Raw genomic sequence first — 24,986 nt, forward strand, 5'->3', positions numbered from 1 at the left:
TCAGCCTCCCAAGTAGCTGGGATTACAGGCATGCACCACCACACCAGACCAATTTTTGTATTTTTAGTAGAGACAGGGTTTCACCATGTTGGCCAGGCTGGTCTCGAACTCCTGACCTCAAGTGATCCGCCTGCCTCGGCCTCTCAAAGTGCTGGGATTACAGGCGTGAGCCACTATGCCTGGCCGTTACTTACTTTTAACCAGTCCATTTTTCATCTGAGTGGTATTAATGTGTTTTATTAGACTATGTGCTTTATTACACTAAATTGAGCAGAGACAATGGAGGAAGCAATGAGTTGGTGGTACTGGCAAGCCCTTTTAAGCACCAGGCCTCTGGTTATCTCTTTTATACATATTCTTTTTTTTTTCCTGGGGCACAAACCCGTTCCAAACTCCTTCCTGACCTTCCTTTAAAGTGGTGGTAGATATAAATGTGGGCACGGACCTAATACCATTGTCAAAAGCCCCACTTAATACTATTGCTAAGACAACAGGAGTGGATTCGTAAAGTGGAGTTTTAATGAAAACCTTCAGCTTTGCTTAGTGAGATTTCTTCTCATACCCTTGCTCAGGTGGTTAAAGAATGCAAACTTTTCTACAGTTCTGCATGTTTTCTCTCACTTCAGCATAGGATGGATTAGAGGTAACAATCACAGTTAGGGCATTACTATAAAACTGTAGGGAGGTAGTAATGAGTCCCTGAACAAAGGTGGTGGCAGTGGTTTTGATGTGTGAAATTAGAGGACTACAGACTTTGTTAGTTGACTGTTAGTAGAGGTAAAGGAGGAGGAGAAATTGTCAGCGTTAGCTCATAGAAGGTGGATCACATTCCCAGCTGCAGTGGTCAGGCGGGTTTGGTAAGCTGGGGGATTGATAGACTATGCTTAAGGAAAGAAAGTTTGATGAGAAAACAGGCATCTCAGGAGCAGTAGTAGCACCAGGTAGAAACGGAAGCCACAGATCAAGTCTGTATTAGGTCAGAGCAAATAGAGATGTTATAGGCAGAAACTTGGGGTGCAGAATGGTAGACCGAAGCATGCTTCATCCAGATCATGGTGCAGAAACAGTGGGAGCTCCAGGCTGAGTGGTCTCCATGAAATTCACTGGTGATAAATCATGGTTGATTGATGTCACCTAGGCCCAGCGAAATGGGCCTAGCAAGAAAAAGGCAGAAAAGTAAGCTCTAGTCACAGACAAGATTGGTTTCCCACCTTGAGAGGAAGAAGAATCCCCTGGGATATGCGTGTACGAGGGGACTAAGATGGTAGTCTGATACCCAGGGACTATTCAGGGAGATTATTGGTCATTTTTACCTGTGAGCTGTTCAGTATCTCATGTCTCACCCACGACAGAGCCAAAACAATTTTCCAATACCTTTGGATACCTGAGCAACTGTTATCAATGTACTGCTGAGCCAACTTGTCTTTGGTACCAGGTTGCTTTATCTTTCTAAAGCACCATTTTCTTTGAATCATTGCTTCACTTAAGAATCTCCTAAGACCATTTGTTTACTATCAGACTAAACTCCAGGGCTTTAGTCTGGCATTCAGAAATCATTAACTCACCATCCTTTTACTACACTTTTCCATGAATGTTAATCCTCTGCCCGGGAAGATTATGGCCATCTTTCAGATATGCTGTAGAAACCCCAAATGTTCATATCTTTTCTTGGCATTCAAATTTATAATTTTTCCTGAAGCCTTCTTTTTAAGCCCGACGTATAGCGCCTGTCTTGTATTTGCTTGCATTTAACCCATTCCATTTCTCTGTGCCTTTTGTCTCTCCAGCTAGTATTCTGTCTTTCCATATAGATTGATACTCATTCCTTAAAGACAGACACCACAAATTTCATTTCTTATGCCATTAAAAGTGGGGAGCGAAACTTTTTTCCAGTTTTTATTTGACTACAACTGTAATGTTTTGAGAAGTCTTAGTCTTCAGAATGATGGAAAAGATTAATCATTTGCCTGGCTTTTTGTTTAATAAGGTGTAACTTAGAAATAAAGTAGTGTTCTTGCCAAAAGTTTCTATGGGTTTTTCTGTTATGGCTTCTCAAGGTGCTAAATATTTAAACAGTTTTTTCTTGTAAGAAATAATTTTATGAAATATGGGAAAATACAATTTGTGTGTTACCGACAATCGTGTAAATTGCTATAAACTCCCCGAAGACAGTCTGACTAAAAGGTCTTCTTTGACCTATCAGTTTCACTCCTAAGGATTAAGGGAGGCTAGGCAGGAGAATCACTTGAACCCACGAGGTGGAGGTTGCAGTGAGCTGAGATCATGCCACTGCACTCCAGCCTGGGTGACAGAGTGAGACTCTGTCTGAAGAAAAAAAAAAAAAAATTTATCCTGAGGAACTATTTATGGATATTTCTAAATATTTTCAAGGTTGGTCATTATACCATTGTTTTGTAATATCTAAAGATTAGAAATCAACTGAATAACCTTGTAGAATTGTTTATGTTTCACTATAAACATTTACTATGGAATATTATGCAGTTAACAAAAATGGTCTTCTACAGGAATAGTGACATAGGAAAATTGCCCTAAAGTTTTAGTAAGTAAAAAGGTCAGATTACTGAACAATATATATGGTATAATCCCATTTTCTTTGCCTAAAGAAAACAAAAACAGTTCTATCTATAAATTTTTATATTCTGTCTTCCAATTTTATACAGTAACTACTAGAATATTTAGTGACATAGAAAAATGGCGCTGATAATTGATAAATGAAAAAGATCAGGTTATTGAACAGCATGTATAGTAAAATCCTACTTTTTTGCCAAAAAGAAAACAAAATTATACTTAACAATTTTTTAAAAATTCTGTCTTCTCAATTACATGTAAGAGCTTAGCATTTCTCTTGTAATTAGGAAAATAAATCCTTTTATTAAAAAAATAAATTTGCTTTAGTTACTTCAGAGAGAAAATAACAATGGAAAATTATCTACAAGGAAAGGTTTTGAAGGAAAAGAGACCCCTCACCCCATATACAAACACTTTCTAATTCTATTAATTTTCAGCAAACTGGAGTTCTAGGTAAAATTCAGACCAATGATGGTCACTATACTGTAGTGACCTAGAATTAGCAATTTCACTTCTAATCTAAATATTACCGCTAAATGGTTTCCTTAGTGGTAGTTACAAGTAGCCTATTGGGATTTTATTTTATTCTTTTAGAAAATTAATGGATGTTAGTGAATAGACTTGTAATTAACTACATTGGCCTGTAAGAGTGCAGAGTAGGAATTCAGCAGGTGTTGGTGTTCCTTCTACAGGTACCACTGGCTCCATAATTTAATGCTCTGTAAGACTGAAGCTTAAGAAATAAACCAAAAACATCACAAATCACTTCTTCAAAGTGCCAGTTTAAAATCCTTAAGCTCTTAATGATATTTATTGTAGAATCTTTCGAATATTAATTAATTTTATTTATGTGAATTATTTATTTATAAAGTGATTAACGTTTTTCAAAAGATGTTATTTTCACACTTCCTCGTTTACTCTGTTAATTCACTTTCAACATAATTAAAATTATCTTCTAGAGGGAGGTATTACTTCACATGATCCAAATTTATTTGCTTTCTTAACTTAGGTTGCTATTGGCAGAACAGACATTGAAGACTTAGACCTCTGTGCCACATCTCGGGAGAGGCGATTTCGTTTATTTGCTTCTATAGAATGTGAAGGGCAGTTATTCATGACTCCGTATGATTTTATTTTGGCAGTTACAACAGATGAGCCCAAAGGTAAGTATACCTCTGAAATTATCTTAATAATTGTATATTTTTTTATCACTAGCTTGTAAATGTATGGAACAGTATAAGTTTTTTAGAAGAACTGAGTAATGTGGTATTTCACATGATATTGTGCTATTCAGTGTTACAGACTGATATTTCTTACAGACTCTTACTCACGTCTCTTTTCAGAAACTTTCAATTGCTCTATCTTTCTCAGCTTAACACCACCTTACTTTTGATACTTTTTATAAAAGACTCATATTCTGCCTATTCATTCTTATATCAAATCTGAACAGAGTAGTTCAGAGGACTGGCTTTGAGGTTAGCACTGGGCAAGAATTCTACCTGTATCTCTTCTGCATTTGTCATCGCTCCTGCAGTGTAAATATATTAATAGTTTAATTGTTTCTCACCTTTTCATATATTAGAATAATAGTTCTCAAACTTTTTGGCAGTCTGTACATTCTTGCAAATCTCTTAATATCTAACTTAACAGAAGACAGCTGTATTCTCATATGTGCTTTTTTATTTGATCTGTTACAATATGTTATTTTCCATGAAGTATATGAAGAAAAGCTACCTCACAGATATAGACAGTAAAAAAAGAGTATTTTAATCGCCTTTTTAGATAATTATAGATACTGTCCTTTGATACTGTATCACAATTGACTGGTGATAGTTGAGGCTTCAGAAGTCTCTACAGATGGTGGTAAAAGAATAATGAGAACTAAGGGTTTCTGACTGGCTTACCTGGATAGATGGGAGTAGGGACCAGGTTTGAGGAGAAAAATCACAATTTCAATTTTGGTCATGATCTATTTGAGATACCCTGGATATGTAAAAGGATACAGCTGGATTTTTTTTTTAATAATTCATTTCAGTTCACTGAAAGATCACTCACAAAAAATCAGTATAACAAATAATCAGTCATTTGACCCATATCTGCTTTAAACTGTCACACAAATACTTTTAGACTAGAACAATTATAGCCATTTTTTTCTCCTGAGTCAGCAATATGGCAAAAACGAACCTTAAAATAAATACTCAGTAATTTGGCAAATTGGCTACCTGACATACTAACTTTTAATGAATTTTTGATTCTTTGGATTATTTCCACTGGATATCAAAGAATAGATTCAGGTATATATTTAGGATTCATCTTTGCATTATTGCTAATTCATATGATGTGTATGAATGAAATTGCCTAGGGAAGCCGTATAGGATGAGAATATAGATAACCAAAGACCTGGCCTTGAGGAATTTCTGCTCTTTAAAAGATGAATGGACAAAAGGCTTTGAAAGGATGAGGAAAGGGGACATAAGAGTGGCCAAAGACATAGGAAGAAAATCGTAAGGGTATGTAGTCATAGAAGCCAAGTAAAATAGCCGGAATTGCCAATTGAGTGCAGTGTTACTGAGAATTCAAGTTAGATAGGACAGGAAAATGTCCCCTAGATTTAATAACATGAAGGTTATTGATGGTTTTTTAAAATGATGTTTCAGTGGAGTCGTTAGGGCAATTGCAGGAGTGAGTAGCAGATGAAGAAATGAAGACGATGAGTGTAAAGGACCCTCTTACAATAATATTTGGTTGCAAAAGAGAAAGGAACTGAAAGGTAGCTGGAATGGAATTTGAAGTAGACACTTTTGATCGTGCCAGATTTTAAGTTAAAAAGAAAAGATTTTAACCAGAAACTATGAGAGTAGCATTTAAAGAAATGTAAGCTACATAAGCTAAAACATGAAATCAAGACAGTATATGGTATAGTAATAGTAGCCACTTTGGGAATATGTAGGACCATATAGTGATAGGAAAGGCGAAAACTTAATTAGAGTTCCTTTTTTTTTTTTTTCTTATTTAGGATTTTAAGGCTATGATAAGGATTATATCCTTTTTATTTAATCCATTTGGTACACTGTAGATTCTTTATTTGTGAGTTAGTATAGATTTAATACTAATTTGCTAATAAATATAAAGAATCCATGTTGTACCAAATCGATTAAATAAAAATGTATGGAATATTTATACGACTACTTCTGTATTAAGGTTCTTTTCTGTGTGCTGAGGGGGATGCAAAGTCTGTGCACTCAGGAAACTTACAATATTGTAAGATGACATAAGATACAGAAACAACCAACTCCAAGGTAGAATATGGTTACCTGGCACGATAGGTACACAATAAATATTTCTTGAAGGAAGGAATTTCTTAGATGCTAAATAGAATTTTATATCAAATTCTATAATTTTTTCAAACATACTTGAAGCTGTTCTTTAAGTAATACTTAATAATCTATAATTTTTTTTTTTTTTGAGGCAGGGTCTTGCCCTGTCCCCCAAGCTGGAGTGCAGTGACGCAATCACAACTCAACCTCCGAGGCTCAAATGATCCTCCCACCTCAGCCTCCCAAGTGGCGGGGACTACAGGCATATGCCACCATGCCACCAGCTAATTTTTAAAATTTTTTGTAGAGACGGGGTTTTGCTATGTTTTCCCAGGCTTGTCTTGAACTCCTGGGCTCAAGCGGTCCACCTGCCTCAGCCTCCCAAAGTGCTGGGATTACAGATGTGAGCCACTGTGCCTGACCACAGTTTCATATTTTGAAAAAATTTTACTTCATTGTTTTCTAGAATTTTTTTCTTCACAATACATTCACTGGAAGCACACTGTTGGGTTTTGCTTTTTGGAAATAACTTTTGTGGTGATTCTTCTCATAGGTATTTTAAAACCATAACTTAAGAGTAAAAAACTGGTTTTTATTATTTAAAAAATTATACAGGGTATTTTACAACCACAACCTCAGTCAATTTCTAACCAGCACTTTTCAAACATAATTAAGAACAATCACAAAAGATCGAGATATTCATAAAGCCTGTTTTGAAAGTTGGGGTTTTAGAAAAGAAAAAGAACAGAAAAATGTTTCATGTACTGAGTATTAAATCAGAAACGTTAAAACTGTAGCATAATGAAATCTGACTTGTGTTTAAACCTTGGCACTTACTGGCTTTGAAAACTTGGTTAAGTTATTTAATCTTCTCTTTCCTCATTTTTAAAAATAACAGCCTCATGAAGTTTTTTTTTTTTTTGAAGATTGAATGAATTAATTATGCTTAGTATAGTACCTGGCACACAGTAAACATTTAATATTGATAGGTCGTCATCATCATCATCATTTGAATTCATAGCCATGATTTTTTTTTTTTCCCCCTGAGAGGAGTCTCGCTCTGTCAGCAAGGCTGGACCGCAAGGGGGTGATCTTGGCTCACTACAATCTCCGCTTCCTGGGTTCAAGCGATTCTCCTGCCTCAGCCTCCTGAGTAGCTGGGATTACGGGCAGCTGCTGTCATGCCCGGCTAATTTTTGTATTTTTGTAGTGCTGGGGTTTCACCATGTTCGCCAGGCTGGTCTCAAACTCCTGACCTCAGGTGATCCTTCTGCCTCGGCCTCCAAAGGAGTGCAATTATAGGCGTGAGCCACCATGCGCAGCCCATAGCTGTGACAATTTTTAAGCAAATATTTACATGGCATACCATTTTTTCCCTGTTTAAAATCATAGCCATGATTTTTAAAAGTCTTTGATATCATTTTATGATGACGTTCAGTAGGGAAAAAAATGGTACGCTGTGTAAATATTTGCTTAAAAATTATAGATCAAATAAATGTTGAGATATCTGATTATGATTTTGCATTATAATCTTATTTTGCATACTTAAATAGAACCTAAATGGTGACTTTCTTTTCTAGAACTAAAGTCAGTAATTATTTTCCAACATAGTATCAAGAATTATTTTAATTTAGATTTTTAAAAAAATTAAATTTTTCAGACATGCAAAAACATATTAAAAATATAATGAACATCAACCTACAGCTTAAGAAATAATATTTCCAATAGAATTGAAGTCCTTCTCCACCTAAGTTATATTTATATATGCAGTAACTTCATATGGAATAAGGAATTCAGAAAATCCTTTGAAGAACAATCTTAATGGCTCTTTAGTCTTTATTTAAAAAGCTAATCATATTGAACATGGTGACATTTCCGACAGAATGAATATGTCTTTTGTGAATAATTTACCATGGAAATCTCATAGACCCTGCAAAACTCAAGAGTACGTCTAACTTCCTCTTTTGATAAGTGTCTTCTGAGCATTGCATAAGAGCATATGCATGTACTTTTCTACCATTTATTTTTCTTCTTTTCTTACTGCTATATTTTAAGAGCAACAGAATAATAAATATTATTTGCATTGTTCTGTTCATTGTTAAAAGGGAAGTGTCTTTGTAAAATAAACATAGACAGTATCATACTTAAGGTTATATGCTAAATTCTAATTTGTAGACCTGTTATTTGAATCACTTGATTATACATTTGTATAAACTATCTTGGATAGAGGAAGGATGTTGTTGCTGCTTAAAGAAGAAATCTATCATTAGAAACATATTTCTTCTTTTTTGATTTTAAATTGAGTTGTTTTGTTGCCTAATAAAGAAAAATTACATAACAAAAATTGCTTTTTTTGTAATTTTGAATTTGATATATTGTTAATTATATAGAAATAGCCCCATTGCCAGGTAGAAAAAGATGTTGGTTGGCATTATTGTAATGTAGCTGAAGTAATTAATATTTACCAGTTTCCTAATATAGCTGTATTACAGAACTTAGTCATATGTAAACCTGGTGCTAATTCCTAGGCAGGCATTAAATATTTACAGTGTTCAAATCTGAGCAAAGGAAATAGCAATACTGACTACACATTTTTCCCAATGTTATAAGTTTTACAGTGTTTGAGATCTTTGGGGGTGTGAGGAGGAATCACAAAAAGAAAGTGATCCCTGACATTTTATTCAGCTACAACACTCTTACTTTAGTGATGCTTCTTGAATAGTTGTAGGGAAGAACAGGACAAGTTTCCCCATCACTTTACCTAGCCTCCCTTTCCTTTCTTTTTTTCTTTTCCCAATCCTTCTTCATTCTAGAGAGACCTGACCTGTGAATTATGTCATGGAGCACTAGTACAGCAAAGATCACAAGTAATACCTTAAAATTATAGTTTATCTATGTTAATATTATTTTATATTCTAGTTTGAATATTTTGTAAGTATCATTATTTGTACTTTTAAGCCCGCATGATGTTTAACATGGAGAAAGTTAACTTACTTTATTAGTCCAGAAAGCCCAAATTTAAGATGATAGGGCTGTGGAGAAATATTTCCTGTGTCACTGATACTTACTATAAACGGTGCATAGTATATAAAACAAGTAGATAACATGTATAAGATCATATCACAGGTCTAAATTTTGAGGTTAAAAAAAAACCTTGCCTTTTAGACATAAAAGTTTTGTCATAAGTTGTGGCTGTAGATGGTTAGCAAATATGGATAGATATTCCATGAAGTATTTATTATCTAATTATCTTACATTTGTTTATTTTAGTTGCCAAAACTTGGAAGTCACTTTCCAAACAGGTGAGTTAAAGCTCTTGGTGGATATACACAAATTTTATATGTGCATGCATATATGTATATATAATTATATATTTCATGAAATATATTACATATTTTTATATATTTTATGATTTTTTTGCAAATCAAATCACATTAGGGTTCCCTTTTTTTTATCCTCCAGTTTGTCAGAAAATGAAAAGGTGGACGTTTCTAAGGGTTGGTGAAAATGTAGATTACTGGTAAATCTCATGTGTTGGTATACCCACTTTGGAAAACAATTTGGCATCGTCTGCTAAAATTGAAGATATGTCTACCCTATACCTAGTAAATGCATACCTGCCTTTAAATTCTGCAATAGTGCATGCACATGTACCTTGTAAAGTTGAGTTTGAATAGACTCTGTGATCTAGTAATTTCTTTACTAAATACACTGGTATCTAGTTTACACCAGTGTATATACCTAGGGAAATTCTTGCTTATATGCCACAGAAGTTCATAAGAATGTTTATAGATTATATATCATGGCCCCAAAACTTTAATATATCAATACTATACCATAAATAAATTTTGATTTATTCATATAGTATACTACACAATAGTGAAAACAAATGAATTATAACAGTGCTTTAACTAAGCAAGTCTCAGAAACATAATGGTAAACAAAATAAGCAGTTCAAAAATACAAGGTATAATTCTATTTGTATAAAGTCCAAAACTGGGAAAATGAAATCATATTATTTAGGATACATTCATACGCGGAAAAACTAAGGAATAATTAACATTAAATTCAAGAAAGTATTCGTCTTCAGGATGATAGCAGGGAATATCATCAGTAATGGGCTCAAAGAGGCTTCTAAAGTACTGATAATTTTCTATTTTTTAACTTCACTATTTCTTAACTTTAAATTGCATATATATTCCTTTTATACTTTTATAGGTATGATTTTATTATTTTTTTAAAAAAGAATATTAGAAATCCAGGGAATGTCCTTAACTAGTTAAAGGGAATCCTCCAAAAGCCTACAGCTCATGGTCATTTGTGGAACTTGAGAGACATTGTCTTTCAAGTTAGGTATATTAATCCCCGTTTATCAGTGGGTAATATGCTCTAAGACCCCTGGCAATGAATGCTGAACATGTGGAAAGTACTGAACCCTGTATATACTATGTTTTTTCAATGTCGTAGACAAGAGAACTACTAAGTGCCTAATAGGTAGGTAACGTATACAGCGTGGATATACTGGGCGGAGGGATGATTCACGTCCTGTATAGGACAGAGCTGGACAGTGTGAGATTTCATCATGCTATACAGAACAGTGTGCAACTTAAAACTTATGGATTGTTTTTGGAACTTTCCATTTAATGTTTTTGGGCTGCAGTTGACTTAGGGTCACAGAAACTGTAGAAAACTAAGCCACAAATAAGGGGGAGCTACTGTACAATGCAAATATGCCTGCTATCACAACTGTTCCGTAGCATTTTACTGAAAGTCTGGGCTAGTATAGTATACTAGGGCTGCTATGACAATATATCACAGATTGAATGGGTTAAACACCAGACATTTATTTTCTCATGGTTCTGAGGGCTCGAAGTCTGAGATCCAGGTGTCAGCAGGTTAGTTTCTTCTGAGGCCTCTCTCCTTGGCTTTTAGGTGGCTGTCTTCTTCCTCTGTCTTCACATGGTCTTTCCTCTGGGTATGTCTGTGTCCTAATCTCTTCTTATAAGGACATCAGTCATATTGGATTAGCGCTCATCCTGATGATCTTATATAAAAACCTAACTACCTCCTTAAAGAAAGGTCCTTTCTGCAAAACAGTCAGATTCTGAGGTACTGGGGCTTAGGACTTCAACATATGAATGACGGAGAGGGGCACAATTGAGACCATAATATGTAGTATGAAAAAAAGAAGAGGCTCTAAGGATTAGAATAGAGGCATAGAATAGAATATGATTGGAAGAAAAATGTAAAAATATATACATTTTAGATTTGTTTAAATTTAATAAAAGTTTAGCAAGATTGCTACTGGATATAAGAGCAGTAAACCAAAGTTAATAAGATGCTCCACACCAGCGAGAGCAATTAGAAACTAGTATTGAATAAAATGCATTTCATCATAGAAACAAGAACTATTAGGTACTTAAAAGCAATTCATAACAGAAGATGTACAAAACATTATTAAATTATATTTTTAAAAGCACAAGTAAATGGAGAACCATATCATGTTCATACTGGTAATAAGCCATTTCCTTTTGATAATGATCCTCCAAATCTATCTATAAATGCACTGTAACTCCAATTAAAATCCCAACCAAATTGATTCGAAATTAACCTTTAAAATTAATCTGGATGAGTAAGGGCCCCAAAATATTTAGAACAATTCCAAAAAGGAAAGAGGGAAAAAAAAACCATTGAGATGAGAATAATGGGGCTTATGACATATTAAGATTAGAAATAGAGCTATAATAAAGTAGTATTACATCATTGCAAAGATATTTTTTAAAACTAGATCAAGGTAATAGAATATAGAATCCAGAAACAGATCCAGGCATATATAGATAGATCTATAAATCATTGGTAAAAAGATTGACCTGTCAATCATAGATGTTTGAATAATAATTTTTCCATGGAGGGGGCAAATTAGGCCTCAGATTTACTACCATATACAAAAACTAATTTCAGATGGATTAAGTTCTTATTTGTGACAAAAATTCTATAAGAGTAAAATCAAAATGAGAGGCACGAGAGTTTTTTTTTTAGATAAGACTCAAAGCAAAACTTGAAATTATTAGCAATTTTTACTAAATTAAATATTTCAAAGTTTAGCATCAAAAGACAGTGTAAACAATGTTAAAAGATGTATGATGGTGGGAGGATATGCATGCAGCATATTAACAGAAGAGGGTAAGTGTCTTGCAGTCATGTAGAACCCCTTTTTTTATCTTTATAAAAAAGATAATCAACTTAAATAGAAAAAAATAGACAAAAGTACCTACAATGGCCGCTGAATATATGTAAAGGAGGTCAACCTTACTAGTAACTTAGGGTATGCAAATTAAACCAATGATATGATACTATTTCACACCCACCAGGTTGTTAGTTTCCAGAAATCTGACAATACCAATTAGCAGCAAGGAGAACAAGAAGGAACCAGGTGAGAATGTAAATTGGTATATTTACTTTTTAAAAATTTTTTGAGATAGAGTCAGTCCCTGTCACCCAGGCTGGAGTGCAGTGGCACTATCTTGGCTCACTGCAACTTCTGCCTCCTGGGCTCAAGTGACCCCCCCACCTCAGCCTCCTGAGTAGCTGGGACTACAGGCACACACCACCATGCCCAGCTAATTTTTGTATTTTTAGTGGAGACAGGGTTTTGCTCTGTCACCCAGGCTGGGGTATATTTACTTTTGAGTGATATTTGGCAATACCTAATAATGTTGAAAATGCATATGAGAAATCTCTCTTCTAGAAATGCATACTAGAGAAATGTTTTCATGTTTGCCACAGAAATCCTATATATCAGATCCCCCCCTGACACTTCCCGTGAAGCTTCATCTGTATTTACAGCCACTCCCCATCACTCATTGCTCACATTACTGCCTGAGCTCCGCCTCCTGTTAGATCAGCGGCAGCATTAGATTCTCATAGGAGCCCAGACCCGATTGTGAACTGGCATGTGAGGGATCTAAGTTGCGTGCTCCTTATGAGAATCTACTGCCTGATGATCTGTCACTGTCTCCCATCACCCCCAGATGGGACCATCTAGTTGCAAGAAAACAAACTCAGGGCTCCCTCTGATTCTACATGATGATGAGATGTATAATTATTTCATCGTATGTTAGATTGTAATAATAATAGAAATAAAGTGCACAATAAATGTAATGCACTTGAATCATCCCCAAAACATTTCCCCTTCCCTGCTCCTGGTCTGTGGAAAAATTGTCTTCCAAGAAACCAGTCCCTGGTGCCAAAAAGGATGGGGATTGCTGCTGTATGTGTTTCCTGAACCATCAATTGTAATAGCAAAAATTTGGGAATGATATAATGTCAATCATTAGGCAAGTGAATGAAAGATTTATGAAATAGAGAAACCCAGGATAAGTGTAGAAATACAGAGTTAAAATGAATAAAATACATTACAACTATGTGCATTGACATGAGTAGAACTAGAAAACGAGGTTGAGTAAAAGAGCAAGTTGCAAAATAATATTAACTGACAGTCATTTAAACTGCAAAGACCTTTTCAAAGGTCCATGAAGTCAAAACTATTTTCATCATAATACTGAGAATATACTTGTTTTATTCACTGTCATTCTCTCATGAGTTTGTGGTGGAGTTTTCTAGAGGCTGTTTGGTAATGATGCCATTGCTCTCCCAACTAATGGAATGTGTGTTTGTGTATTCTTGTGTTTTAAAAATTTGTTTTTATTTTCAAATAAATTAAATATTGATAGATATAACCCATAAAAACAGTATCTCTTTTGGGTCCCTAATATTTTTAAGAATGTGAAGAGTTGCCTTTCAGAACTGCTACTATAGACAACTTCTGTGTAGCCATTAACATGAAAATGGAGAATATTTGACAGGAAAATATATATGCTCATGATAATATATTAAATGCAAAGGGTAAGTTATAAAACAGTATGCAGAGAATGATTTAATATTTGCAGCAACAAATATTAACAAAATACTATATAAATACCATATACTATATAAATATGCCTAGCTAGAGAATCAGACTAAAATGATGTTAAAATATGTGTGTGTGTGTGTGTGTATGTGTAACTTGCCACCCCTAGAGACTCAATTAAGTTTGCTCTAAAACTTAAGTTTGTCATCCCTGGGTTACAATTAGTTTTTATTTTCTGTATTTACTAATTTTTCTATAATATATAGCTACTAACTGTATAATTTTTTTAAATAGTACTTATTTAAGAAAATTGTGTAACTCCTTTAAAAGGCAACTATAATTCTAGGAGACTGAATTTAATTCAGCAAATATTTATTTTCTACCTACAATATAATTCTAACACTAACCACTCTGAGTTTAAGCATAGTGCCTAACAAGACTGCCCTCATTTCAGATGCTTGTTGCAAGTTTGGGGGCTCCAGGCCACCCACACTGTGGTCTTACTGTCTACAAGTCTAGGAGGTTGCCACAGCTCCCCTCAGGTTTAATGATTTGCTAGAATGAATCATAGAACTCAAAAAATGCAGTACCTATGGTTATGGTTTTATTAGATAGAATACAGAATAAGACCAGCCAGTTGAAGAGAGAGGGCAAGGTCTGGGAAGGTCCTGAACACAGAGCTTCTATGCCTTCTTTGAGAACATGGAGTTGGGGTGTGTCACCCTCCTAGCACAACAGCGTGTTCAACAACCAGAAAGCGCCACTGAGCTTAGTGCTTAGAATTTTTGTTAGGGTTTCATTACATAGGCATGATTGATTGAATTATTGGCCATGTGATTGAACTTAATCTATAGCCTCTCTTTTCTCCCCAGAGGTCAGGCTCGCTAAAGCCCCAGCTCTCTAATCACAGTTATTGTTTCTGGTAAGCAGCTCCCCTCCTGAGTGATCTCCTTAGCACAAACTCAGGTATGAACGAAGGATTTAGAGTCTCCTTCCCAGGACCCAGGGGCAAAGACCAAATTCTTTGTAATATAGCGCTGCTACATATGAAACCAAGCTGGGAATTGGGAGTAGGGAGAGAGATTCCTGACATGAGTGGAAATATAAAGATTTTAAGAAATTTTAGAAGTCCTTAAAGTTAATAAGAGAAGACAAAATGAATGTGTTGATTGGATGATTTAGACCAGGAGAAACTAGATTATGACTAAAATAAGCTACTTGGAGTCAATAAGGATCTGGGCTTTGTCATTTAGTAGTTCTGTGACCTTGGGTGTTACTTATCCACTTTAAGTCTTGTTAAAATATGCATAATGAGGATTGTTTTTAGAATGAAGTTATTGTATGAGCCTATTGCCAAACACATAGAGGGCACACAATAAAAGGTAGCTATGATTTTTCAGTCTTACACTGTAGCTGAGTTTAAGCTAGAACAGATGAGGTTGGAAGACATGGAACCAGTTAAAATGGAGAAAGATTAGTTAATATTTATACAGTTACAATAGATATGGTATAAACTAAGCTGCATAAAGTTTATTCAGAATGTTGTTTTTAAAATTTTTTAATATTTTTTTGAGACAAGGTCTCGCTCTGTTGCCTAGGCTGGAGTGCAGTGGTGTGATCATGGCTCACTATAGCCCGACTTCCTGGGCTCAAGTGATTTTTCCACCTCAGCCTTCTGAGTAAGCTGAGACTATAGATGAACGCCACTATTTCCAGCTAATTGTTGTTTGTTTGTTTATTTGTGAGATGGGGTTTTGCCATGTTGCCCAGGCTGGTCTCAAACTCCTGGGCTCAAGGGATCTACCCGCCTCGGCCTCCCAAAGTGCTGAGATTATAGGCCTGAGCCACTGAGCCCAGCCCAGAATATTTTATTTAATCATATGTGAGTTTACTGTTGTCTAAACAATAAATATCCCAGTTTCTCATTACAATTTGGAGCTGAATTATTCTGTGCCATTGCTATTCTATAATCAGATGCACTGATTATTTAGTGGCATATTTTACCTGCAGTGCAGATATAGAAACATGAAGAAAACAAATACAAGAATCCGCATATGGGCTTCACGGTGTCCATAAATCCCCTAATTAATGCTGTTCCTGCCTTTGACATACTAAGAATTATACTTCTGCTAGCTCAGCTTTGCAGTTAAACAAATATGATTTATAAATGTCAGAAAGCATTTTTAGGTACTGCTGCATCGAGAATGGTTTGTCTGAAATGCCTTCCAGACTTGAATGTGTGTAAAAATTAGAAGATCTTGTTAAAAATGCAGGTTGTGGCTCGGTAGGTCTGGCATGGGCACTGAGATTCTGCGTTTCGCACCAACTCCCAGGTGTGATGCTCAAACTATTGGGGAACCACATGCTCTGAGGAGTGGGGATCAGATCTGAAAATAGAAGTGGGTTCTGTGTTTGTCTAATGTGTTTCTAAGCAGACTAATTTTATTATTTCAAATTATTTCAAGTTATCTCACCAAATCTTTTAATCATTTTTCTTCAAGATTAATCAAATTATAGTTTTCACTTAGTGTTTTTAACTGACTATACACAATAAATTCAAAATTGATTTAGCATATGAGTAATGATTCAAATGTCTAAGTTCTCCAATAGTTTCCGAGCAGCACTGATAGTTTTGACTTTTTTAAAAAAGAAAAAGCTAAGCAGCAGTTGAAGTCTGTGTTAAGTTAAAACTAGAAACAAATTGAAACAGTGACGAAACAGTGACCACAATAATGCAGTACCCTTGTCTTTCTGTTTCATCCAATGTTATCATTCTCTAAGTCACTAACCATTAAATACTTTTCATTCCTTTGTAACATAATCCTTTGTTCATTTACTTCCTCTACACGAAGCTCTCTAAATCCAAATGTGTTACAAAGAAGAGACATTATGTGAAGCCAGGTGATGTGACCGTTTCTGATCTTGATATGGAAATTCACATTTTTCCATGGTTTTCCTAAAACGATTCCTTTATGATTGGCTCCAGAACTTAAACTCACTGTTTTATCTTGATTTGGTTGTCTTATGTATAACCTCCCATTATTCATCTTATCTGAAATTTTAGGTAGCTGTAATTAAATTTAATGTAGCCTCTTCATCATTTATTTTATGTTTGAACCATGGGCAAATACTGTGTTGTGTGCTTGAATGAACCACAGGCATAACATAGGATAAATAATGCCATGTTTCAGGTCTTTTAAGTGGAGAATTTTGCATGGACATTTAAACGTGTTTTTGATCTATTTTATAAGCAAGTGGTTTACCAATTCATCAATAGTATAATAACTTCTGTCATAGGAATTAAATCAAATGCTCGCAGAAACACCACCAGTTTGGAAAGGCTCATCGAAGCTATTTCGAAATCTTAAAGAAAGAGGTGAGTTAACCTTAGTACGTGTCCGTTTTTTAAACTGTATTATGTATACTATTTGTATATGCATATTTTCCCGTACCTAAAATAATTTTTAAATTACATCTATGTGTATGCATAGAGAAAAAACTAAAGAAGAAAACAGCAAAATATTAACATTTCTGAGTATTAATGTTGTTCTCGGATAATTCCACTCTTCATTAAGGGTGGTTTTCATGTTATTGTTTATATATTATTTGTATCTTCCAAATTTTTTTACAACAAAATGGACTTACATAGTTTAACAAATTGTTCTTTAACCATATTGAAAAGTTTATTCTCTATTTCCCCAAAGAAAACATTTTACAAAAATACTAGATCTTCAAAGGTATATTTTTCTTCCTTCCATTTCGCTCTGAGAGAATTACAGATGCTCCTAAACTAATCAACAGGAAAAATTTAGTGGATACGTCCTTTGACAGCCTAGTTTCGACATGTTTCCTTTAAAGGCCAATACTTACTGCAAATGTACCTGTTTCAACTTACTCTATTATCAGTATCAATATTAGGTTAATTCATTAATTTATACGTTTCCTGGCAATCACATTATATGGCTTTTATTGTAATTTTCTTTTACAGTGTACCTTTTTACACATTTGTAGAAAAAATGTATTAGTCTTTTTAATCTTAAAAAGTAATGTTTCTTGGAAATATATTTTTTGTATCCTCAAATACAGGAATATGCAATATATTAAAGAAATTATCTAAGCAGTTATATTTTCCCTTTTCATCAGTTTTAACGAATATTGGTTTGAAAATAATGTACTTCAGCCTGAAGACAAATACTTTGAAGGAGTAGTTATAATTCATATATTTTATTTAAGTAGAATTAGAAAGTTTGTATTGCTTCCACATGGTTTACATATAATCTGAAAGGAAGAGACACCGTATCTTTTATTGTAGGTGTTTCATAAGTAAGATTGTTAAATCTTCAAGAAACCTAGGCCAAAGTGTCTTAAAAAAATCTTAGAAATTTTTTTCCTGAATATTGTCTTAAAGATTGCCATTCAGATCTTAGGGTGAGATAATAGGATGAGGAAAATTCAAAGCTCAGAAGGATCAAGTAAGTATGGTGAATTTCAAACATTTTTCTTAATATATATACCTCATGGGAAAATACAAATTGGATCAAATATAATCTGAGAAAAATAACGCATGGAAGAAAAAGCCTTCTTTTAGTTAAGGGGAAGGTTAAATCTAGAAGTCCTAGGTTTAGGCATATCCTAATCCTTCTCATGTTATACACATGTTTGCATTTTTTTCCCCAGGGGATAGAATCTATTCTGCGCCACTATGACGGAAATACTCTGTTTCTGTGCTGTCTCTTATGGTAGCTACTAGCCACATACGACTGTTAAGCACTTGAAATGTGACTGGCATAACTGCGGAACTTAATTTTTGGTTGTATTTGATTTTAAGTATTTTAAATTTAAATAGCTACACCCTGTAGTACAGTGCGTATCTGTATCATATTAATTAGATCATCAGGGTAATACATGATCCCAGAAAGTTTTAGAATCATTAGAGAAGTTAGAATAAATAGAGAAGTTAGAAGAGCCTTGCTTTTTTTAAATAGTGATTAAGTGGCAGAGAAATTTTAAGACTAAACCTTTAGAGCTATTGAAGACATAATTTTATTTTTATCTTTGTTTTATTTTATTTATTTATTGAGTCAGGGTCTCGCTTTGTCACCCAGGCGGAAGTGCAGTGGTGCAGTCATGGCTCACTGCAGCCTCGACCTCCTGGGCTCGAGCAATTCTTCCCCCCTCATTTTTTGATTTTTTGTAGAGATAAAGTCTCACTTTGTTGCCCAGGCTGGTTTCGAACTCCTGGACTCAAACAGTCCTCTTGCCTTGGCCTCCCAAAGTGCTGGGATTATAGGTGTGAGCCACCATGCCTGGCTAAAGACTAATTTTAAAATTAAAAGTTTATCTATGTAAAGTATTACCTCTAGAGAAAATGTTATACATTTAAATAATAAAAAATTGATACGCATTCATGAAAACATGTATTATAGAGACTTAATTATAACAGCCAACTGCAATGTGTCATGTATAGGAATTAAACAATGTAATCCTTTTAAGGAACTTCCCTTAAAATTTGTTTTGATTGAATTTTCAAAAGAAACCTAGTTGGCATCTTTCTTATCCTCTGTTTCTAAAGATCACACCATTACTATATGCCTAGCTTTTTTTTTTTTTTTGATCCTGGATGCCATAAGTAAATTGAAGAGTAAGTTTTATAGTATTCTGTTTTTATAATTGGAAAGCGTTAAAAATATACAGTTCATCTTCAGTAGTAGTTTCTCTTTTCCTTGACTATTTTTATTAAATTATAGTGTATCATGGGTTTCACTTCATTTTTCTTCCCTGTGGTTTAAGCCACCTCAATCACCATGTGGTCCTGCAAAGAAGTGTCTACCATGATAGTCATGGTCTGGACACTTGCTATGAAGTAGTGCTTACTTGAGGGAAGTCTTGAGTTAACTATCAAATAAAAGATGCATAGCAGTTACTGAAGTTCTTTGTACCAACCAGCATCTCTTGTGTATTCTACCAGGTCAACTAGAACAACAGTCAGTGAGATAGGATTGTGGCGACAGCATGCCCATTTCCCAACTCATTTCCTTTTTTTGCCCCTTCTTTTATGCTTTTCTTTCATTTTTTGAGGGATCCCTGTGGACTCTTAAGTATTGTATCTTTATATACATTGACCATTCCAGAATCTTTCTCCCATAACGTTCATGGCAATCAACCAGAACTATCTGTCTATAGGTCACAATATTCTAGTATAAACAAAAGAAGGGAATGAATGCTTTCAGGGCTTCCTGGGTAGTGCCCTTCATGTCTCTGACAAACTGCCTGACAGTGGCTCCTCTTCTCTTTGTTCTGTAACAAAGAAGGCAGCCTCAAAGAACATCATATAAAATGGAGTTTTAAAGTTCACAATCTGGTTATTTAAAGGATTTTTATACCCTTTTACCAAGCATCAGAACTATCTGATATCTAAATAAGTATTGTAGATACAGATTCCTGATGTCAATCTTCTCAGTATCTGCTTGGAAGGTCAGTTCAAGCACTAAATCTGGTTTTGGGTTTTGTATTGCAAAAGCAAGAATTCAAGTAACAGAATGCACTTTTTTATTTACTTCAAATGGACTCCTTTTAAAATTTGTAAGTATGGAGTTACTGAGAACTCAGGATGTGATGTACAGAAAGTATAAGACATTTAATTACAATAAAAACTCCTTAAAGTACATATAATAGAAGCATTGAAGATAATTTGAAAGCAGAAAAGTGGTAACTATAGACCTTTATTCTTAAAATGCAAAACAAATATCAAATTTCTAAGTAACAATGTCTAAATGTTTTATCCAAGTGTTAATAAAAAGTAAGCACTTTGCAGTGTTCATTAACCATTTCCAACCTTTTTATTTTTACTTATTTTTTCCTTTAACCTCTGTTGTTGGACTTGACAACTTTTTTATGTTAAGAGTCATACATTAGAAACTAGCAACAAGTTTAAAAGTTACTGCTATGCATTATAATTTTGCTTTTTTTGCCAATGTATTTGACAGCATAATGATTTTATATGAGTATCTATGGAGGCATGTGGAACGAGTAAAGTAAAATTAAATTTGTTGCTTCTTTCGCTTTGATTTTATAATAATAATTGTCATTTAAAATAATATATAGCATCTATTTTTAAACTATAAGCTCATTATAGCATTTATTGCTTCTCAAACAACATTTTATACATATAACTGATACTATTTTTCTTGTAGGTGTGATTTCTTACACAGAATATCTTTTTCTTTTATGTATTTTAACAAGTAAGTATACTTATTAAATTTATTTCTGGATGCAGCTTTATTTTTTAAACAGAATCTTGGAAAGCAGATCTTAGATTCACTTACTCTTGAAAATCAATATCCATACTGTTCTGCAAAATTCATGTTTAATGCCACAGAAAAATGCTAAGCATAGCACTGTGAAGAGTCAAAAACGTTAAATGCTACAGCTTATGGTGTAGTAATAAATGCTAATAAATTATAAATTTACTATTATGTATCCATTCTTGTGGTTTTAATCTACCTCAGACTCGAAAGGTCATGACATGTAATAATTTGTAAATTTCCTACTGTACTCATTTGAGTCATATTTTCTGCAAGACTGATGTGAGAGAGTCTCTTAACTATCGAGTCTATCAGAATACCTGACATTCACATCCAAAACTTTTATTTTCTTCCTCTCATGTGCAGCATTTCTTAGGAAATATATGAAGGGTTTACTACATTTTCAGTTAAATTTCTTTGCATTTAATGGAGACAATTTTGTTATAGTTTACTGGGTTCCAGCCACCTGGCCTTTCCGTTCCTTGAATTGCCGCCTCAGGAATTTATACCTTCTGCTTTCTGTGCCATCAGTACTTATCCTCAAGATCCCTATGATAATAAATATCATTCAAGTTTCCTTTCAAATGTGAAGACTTAGCAAATCCTTACTTGGCCAGCCTTTCTAAAATAGCTCCCTCTCTCTTTATATCTCTTTGCTGCATTTCATTTTCTTTATATCAGACTATTTGAAAGTATTATTGGTTTACATGTTCTTGTTTGTCTCCCCACACTTGAATGCAAGGTCCATTATGGCAAAGATTTTATCTTTTTTGTTCATCTCTGTATCAAGAACAATGTCTTGCACATGGTACCCTCCCAAAAAGTAGTGAGTGAATGAATGAAGAAAGGAATACATCAAAGAATATTGCTAGTGGAATTTCCAGTTGTGGAGATTTGGGAAGATGCATGGAAACAAGAACATCAATAAACCTCTGTCATTAGAAACAAGTCTAAAAATACTTTGTACTTCTTTGATTAAAAAATTCACACCACTGTGTTATTCTTAACTGTGTAACTTAGTGAGGAATGATGTTAACATTGAGTTCAGTTACAGTAAGTTTTGAGAAGAAGGAATGTGTACATATACTCATACATCTTTATTTTTTTCTCTTGGACTTGTCACCTTCCTCACTACCTAGACTGAACCAATTTTTCAAGACAGGAGAATTACAGCAGAGAAAGAGTAATTTACACAGAGCTGGCTATGCGGGAGACTGGAGTTTTATTATTACTCAAATTAGTTTCCTGAGCATTCAGGGATCAGAGTTCTTAAAGATAATTTGATGGGTAGGGGGTGGGTGAGTCAGGAGCACTGGTTGGTCAGGTCAAAGATGAAATCATAGGGAGTCAAAGCTTTTCTCTCATGCTGAGTCAGTTCCTGGTTGAGGACCACAAGACCAGATGAGCCAGTTTATCGCTCTGTGTAGTGCCAGCTGATCCATCAAGTGTGGGGTCTGCAAAATATCTCAAGCACAGGTCTTAGGTTTTACAATAGTAATGTTACCCCCAGGAGCAATTCAGGGAGGGTCAGAATCTTGTAGCTCCAGCTGCGTGACTCCTAAACCATAATTTCTAATCTTGTGGCTAATTTGTTAGTCCTACAAAGGCAATCTAGTCCCTAGTCAAGAAGGGGGTTTGTTACAGGAAAGGGCTCGTATCATCTTTCTTTTAAACTATAAGTTCCTCCCAAAGTTAGTTTGGCCTAACTAAACAAGAAGCAACTGAATGAGCAAACATAGCTTGGAGATTAAAGCAAGATGGAGTTGGTTAGTCAGATCTCTTTCACTGTCTCCATTATAATTTTGCAGTGGCAGTTTCAGACTTAAAATGAAATTAAAATGTTAGGGCTGGGGGTAGTATTGTACATTTTGTAATAGGGCTACCTGAGGTTGATCCACTCTGCAAAGCCATGGTAATGAAGCAAGTCCAGTCAATGATGCTACCCTGAGAATTAGAGTGGATGCAACTCATAGATGTGTTGAAAAGTTACCTTGTTTGCCAGAACAATCATGGTTGCAATATTAGAAGTTAAATTAAGTACCTAAACCAGCGGAGTGAAATTCAAGAATACGAAGCGTTGACTAGGAAAGCTACTTGTTGAGACGGGACAAGGGTATAGTTTAGGAGTGTCAGAAAAAACATACATAGTGGGTTTTGGCACAGAAAGCTTAGGATCCTTGGGTGCTGTGAAACTTCTTTGGAATTCAGGACTCACCAACCGAAGCTTCTAAGGAGTTTGAATTGAAAAATTATGGGATGTTGTTTACATTAGAACTAAGAAAACTGTGAAAAGAGGGCTGGCAGGAAGTGGGCTGCATAATCCTGGTTACCTGTCTGTAAGTGTCTCTCTCTTTACTTTGTACTGTGTTTTTCCCTCCAAACAATGCTTGTAAGGAAGACTTCTTTCCTGTATTTTCAAGATCTTTTTAAAGTGTAAAACTTGGTTATTAGAGATGGTGTAAATTTGTATTAGATTTCTAAAATACATGCAAGAAGTGAGCTTGCATAAAGGACTGGTTTCTGTTTCTGTTATTTTCAGAGACAACTGTTACCAGTTAAGAAAGTAGGACACTATCTGTGCCTCTTTTGCAGGTTCAAGATTTCACAACAGGTGGTAGCAAATGTATCTGTGGGGGGTCCCTTTTTCAACTTTGTGCCCCTCCCCCCACATCTCAAAAGAAAAGATTCAGTGTTTTGAGAAAGGCACGTCCACTGTGCCGCTCTTTGAAGGACACTTTCAAGTTTTCTTCTGTCCAAGTTTTCTCCTTTATGCTCTAGAAGTGAAAAGGAGAAAGAGATTGAACCTTATTATTTTAAGGTTCATGAAATTGAAGCACTTCATAGTATGTCAAAGTCTTTTTCAGAAAAGCAATTATTCCTTGTATTTTGGGGGAATTGGTGATTACATATTCAATCTTCTTTTGTTTTATATTTCTGTTGTTGAAGCCTCTAGAAGTTTTAACTCTAATCTCTTATGCTTAACATTTATTTTCATAGGTCATTTTAGTTATAATTTTCCCGAGAATCGGAACTAGTCCATTGTGTCATGTTTTTTTTTCTGCCGCACTAAGTAGCTGAACATACTGAATATATTTAAAATGTGATGAGTTGATATTTCCCTTTTAAACAAACTAACAGACTTTGGATAAAAAAGAGAAGTGTTTATTTTTAGAAATAAGGAAAGTATTCAAATTTTTTCTCAGTGCTATGCAACAAGTATCACAGAAGTGCTTGTAAAGTGTATTAGCAATTTTTATTAAGTGTACTAATGTATAAAGCAGAAATATAAATACTTTTATATGCTTTTTATTATCTTTAACCAATAATAACATGTTAACTTTTAATTTCTTGGTTAAAGAAACATTTTCTGTATAGAATATGAGTAACTTTACAACTAATATGGATTTTGTACTTTAAAATACATTTTTCCATTTTGTGAATATCTTCTCTGTTTTTTCTGGCAGAGCCACATGCAGGGTTCAGAATAGCTTTCAACATGTTTGACACCGATGGCAATGAGATGGTGGATAAAAAAGAGTTTTTGGTGGTATGTATATTATATGCTGCGTTTTTATCAATAATTAAATATTGCTTACTTATATTTTTATGTTTTTGCCTTCTTGGGAATACTACTGTAGAGAAAAGAGTGAAAAATGTATACTTTTGCCTTTATTTAATAAAGTATATACTCAGGTACTTTGAACAATATTTACATTTTACAAATATAAATTACATTCAGTGTATGATAATGATTATCGTTGTTTTTACATAAAAGTGTGAAATGTATCAGGTGTTTTCTGTTGGGTGGATAACAGACAGTCCTCAGGTTATATATGCCCAGTTAATAATCAGTCCCCATTATGTCAT

At 34.5% G+C, this 24,986-nt stretch overlaps 1 protein-coding gene across 2 annotated transcripts in view; it reads left to right on the forward strand.

The window, feature by feature from the left end:
* The window catches only part of MICU3 (mitochondrial calcium uptake family member 3), a 93,292-nt gene that overhangs the window by 31,507 nt on the left and 36,799 nt on the right, over positions 1-24,986 (forward strand). For both annotated transcript variants that reach the window (XM_028852366.2, XM_028852369.2), the window contains exons 2-6: positions 3,599-3,752; positions 9,177-9,208; positions 17,113-17,191; positions 21,009-21,056; positions 24,584-24,666. In XM_028852366.2, the coding sequence (XP_028708199.2) occupies positions 3,599-3,752; positions 9,177-9,208; positions 17,113-17,191; positions 21,009-21,056; positions 24,584-24,666 (396 nt within the window). The remainder of the gene's footprint in view (positions 1-3,598; positions 3,753-9,176; positions 9,209-17,112; positions 17,192-21,008; positions 21,057-24,583; positions 24,667-24,986) is intronic.

This window comes from Macaca mulatta, chromosome 8 (assembly GCF_049350105.2).
Source record: "Macaca mulatta isolate MMU2019108-1 chromosome 8, T2T-MMU8v2.0, whole genome shotgun sequence".
Lineage (NCBI taxonomy): Eukaryota > Metazoa > Chordata > Mammalia > Primates > Cercopithecidae > Macaca > Macaca mulatta.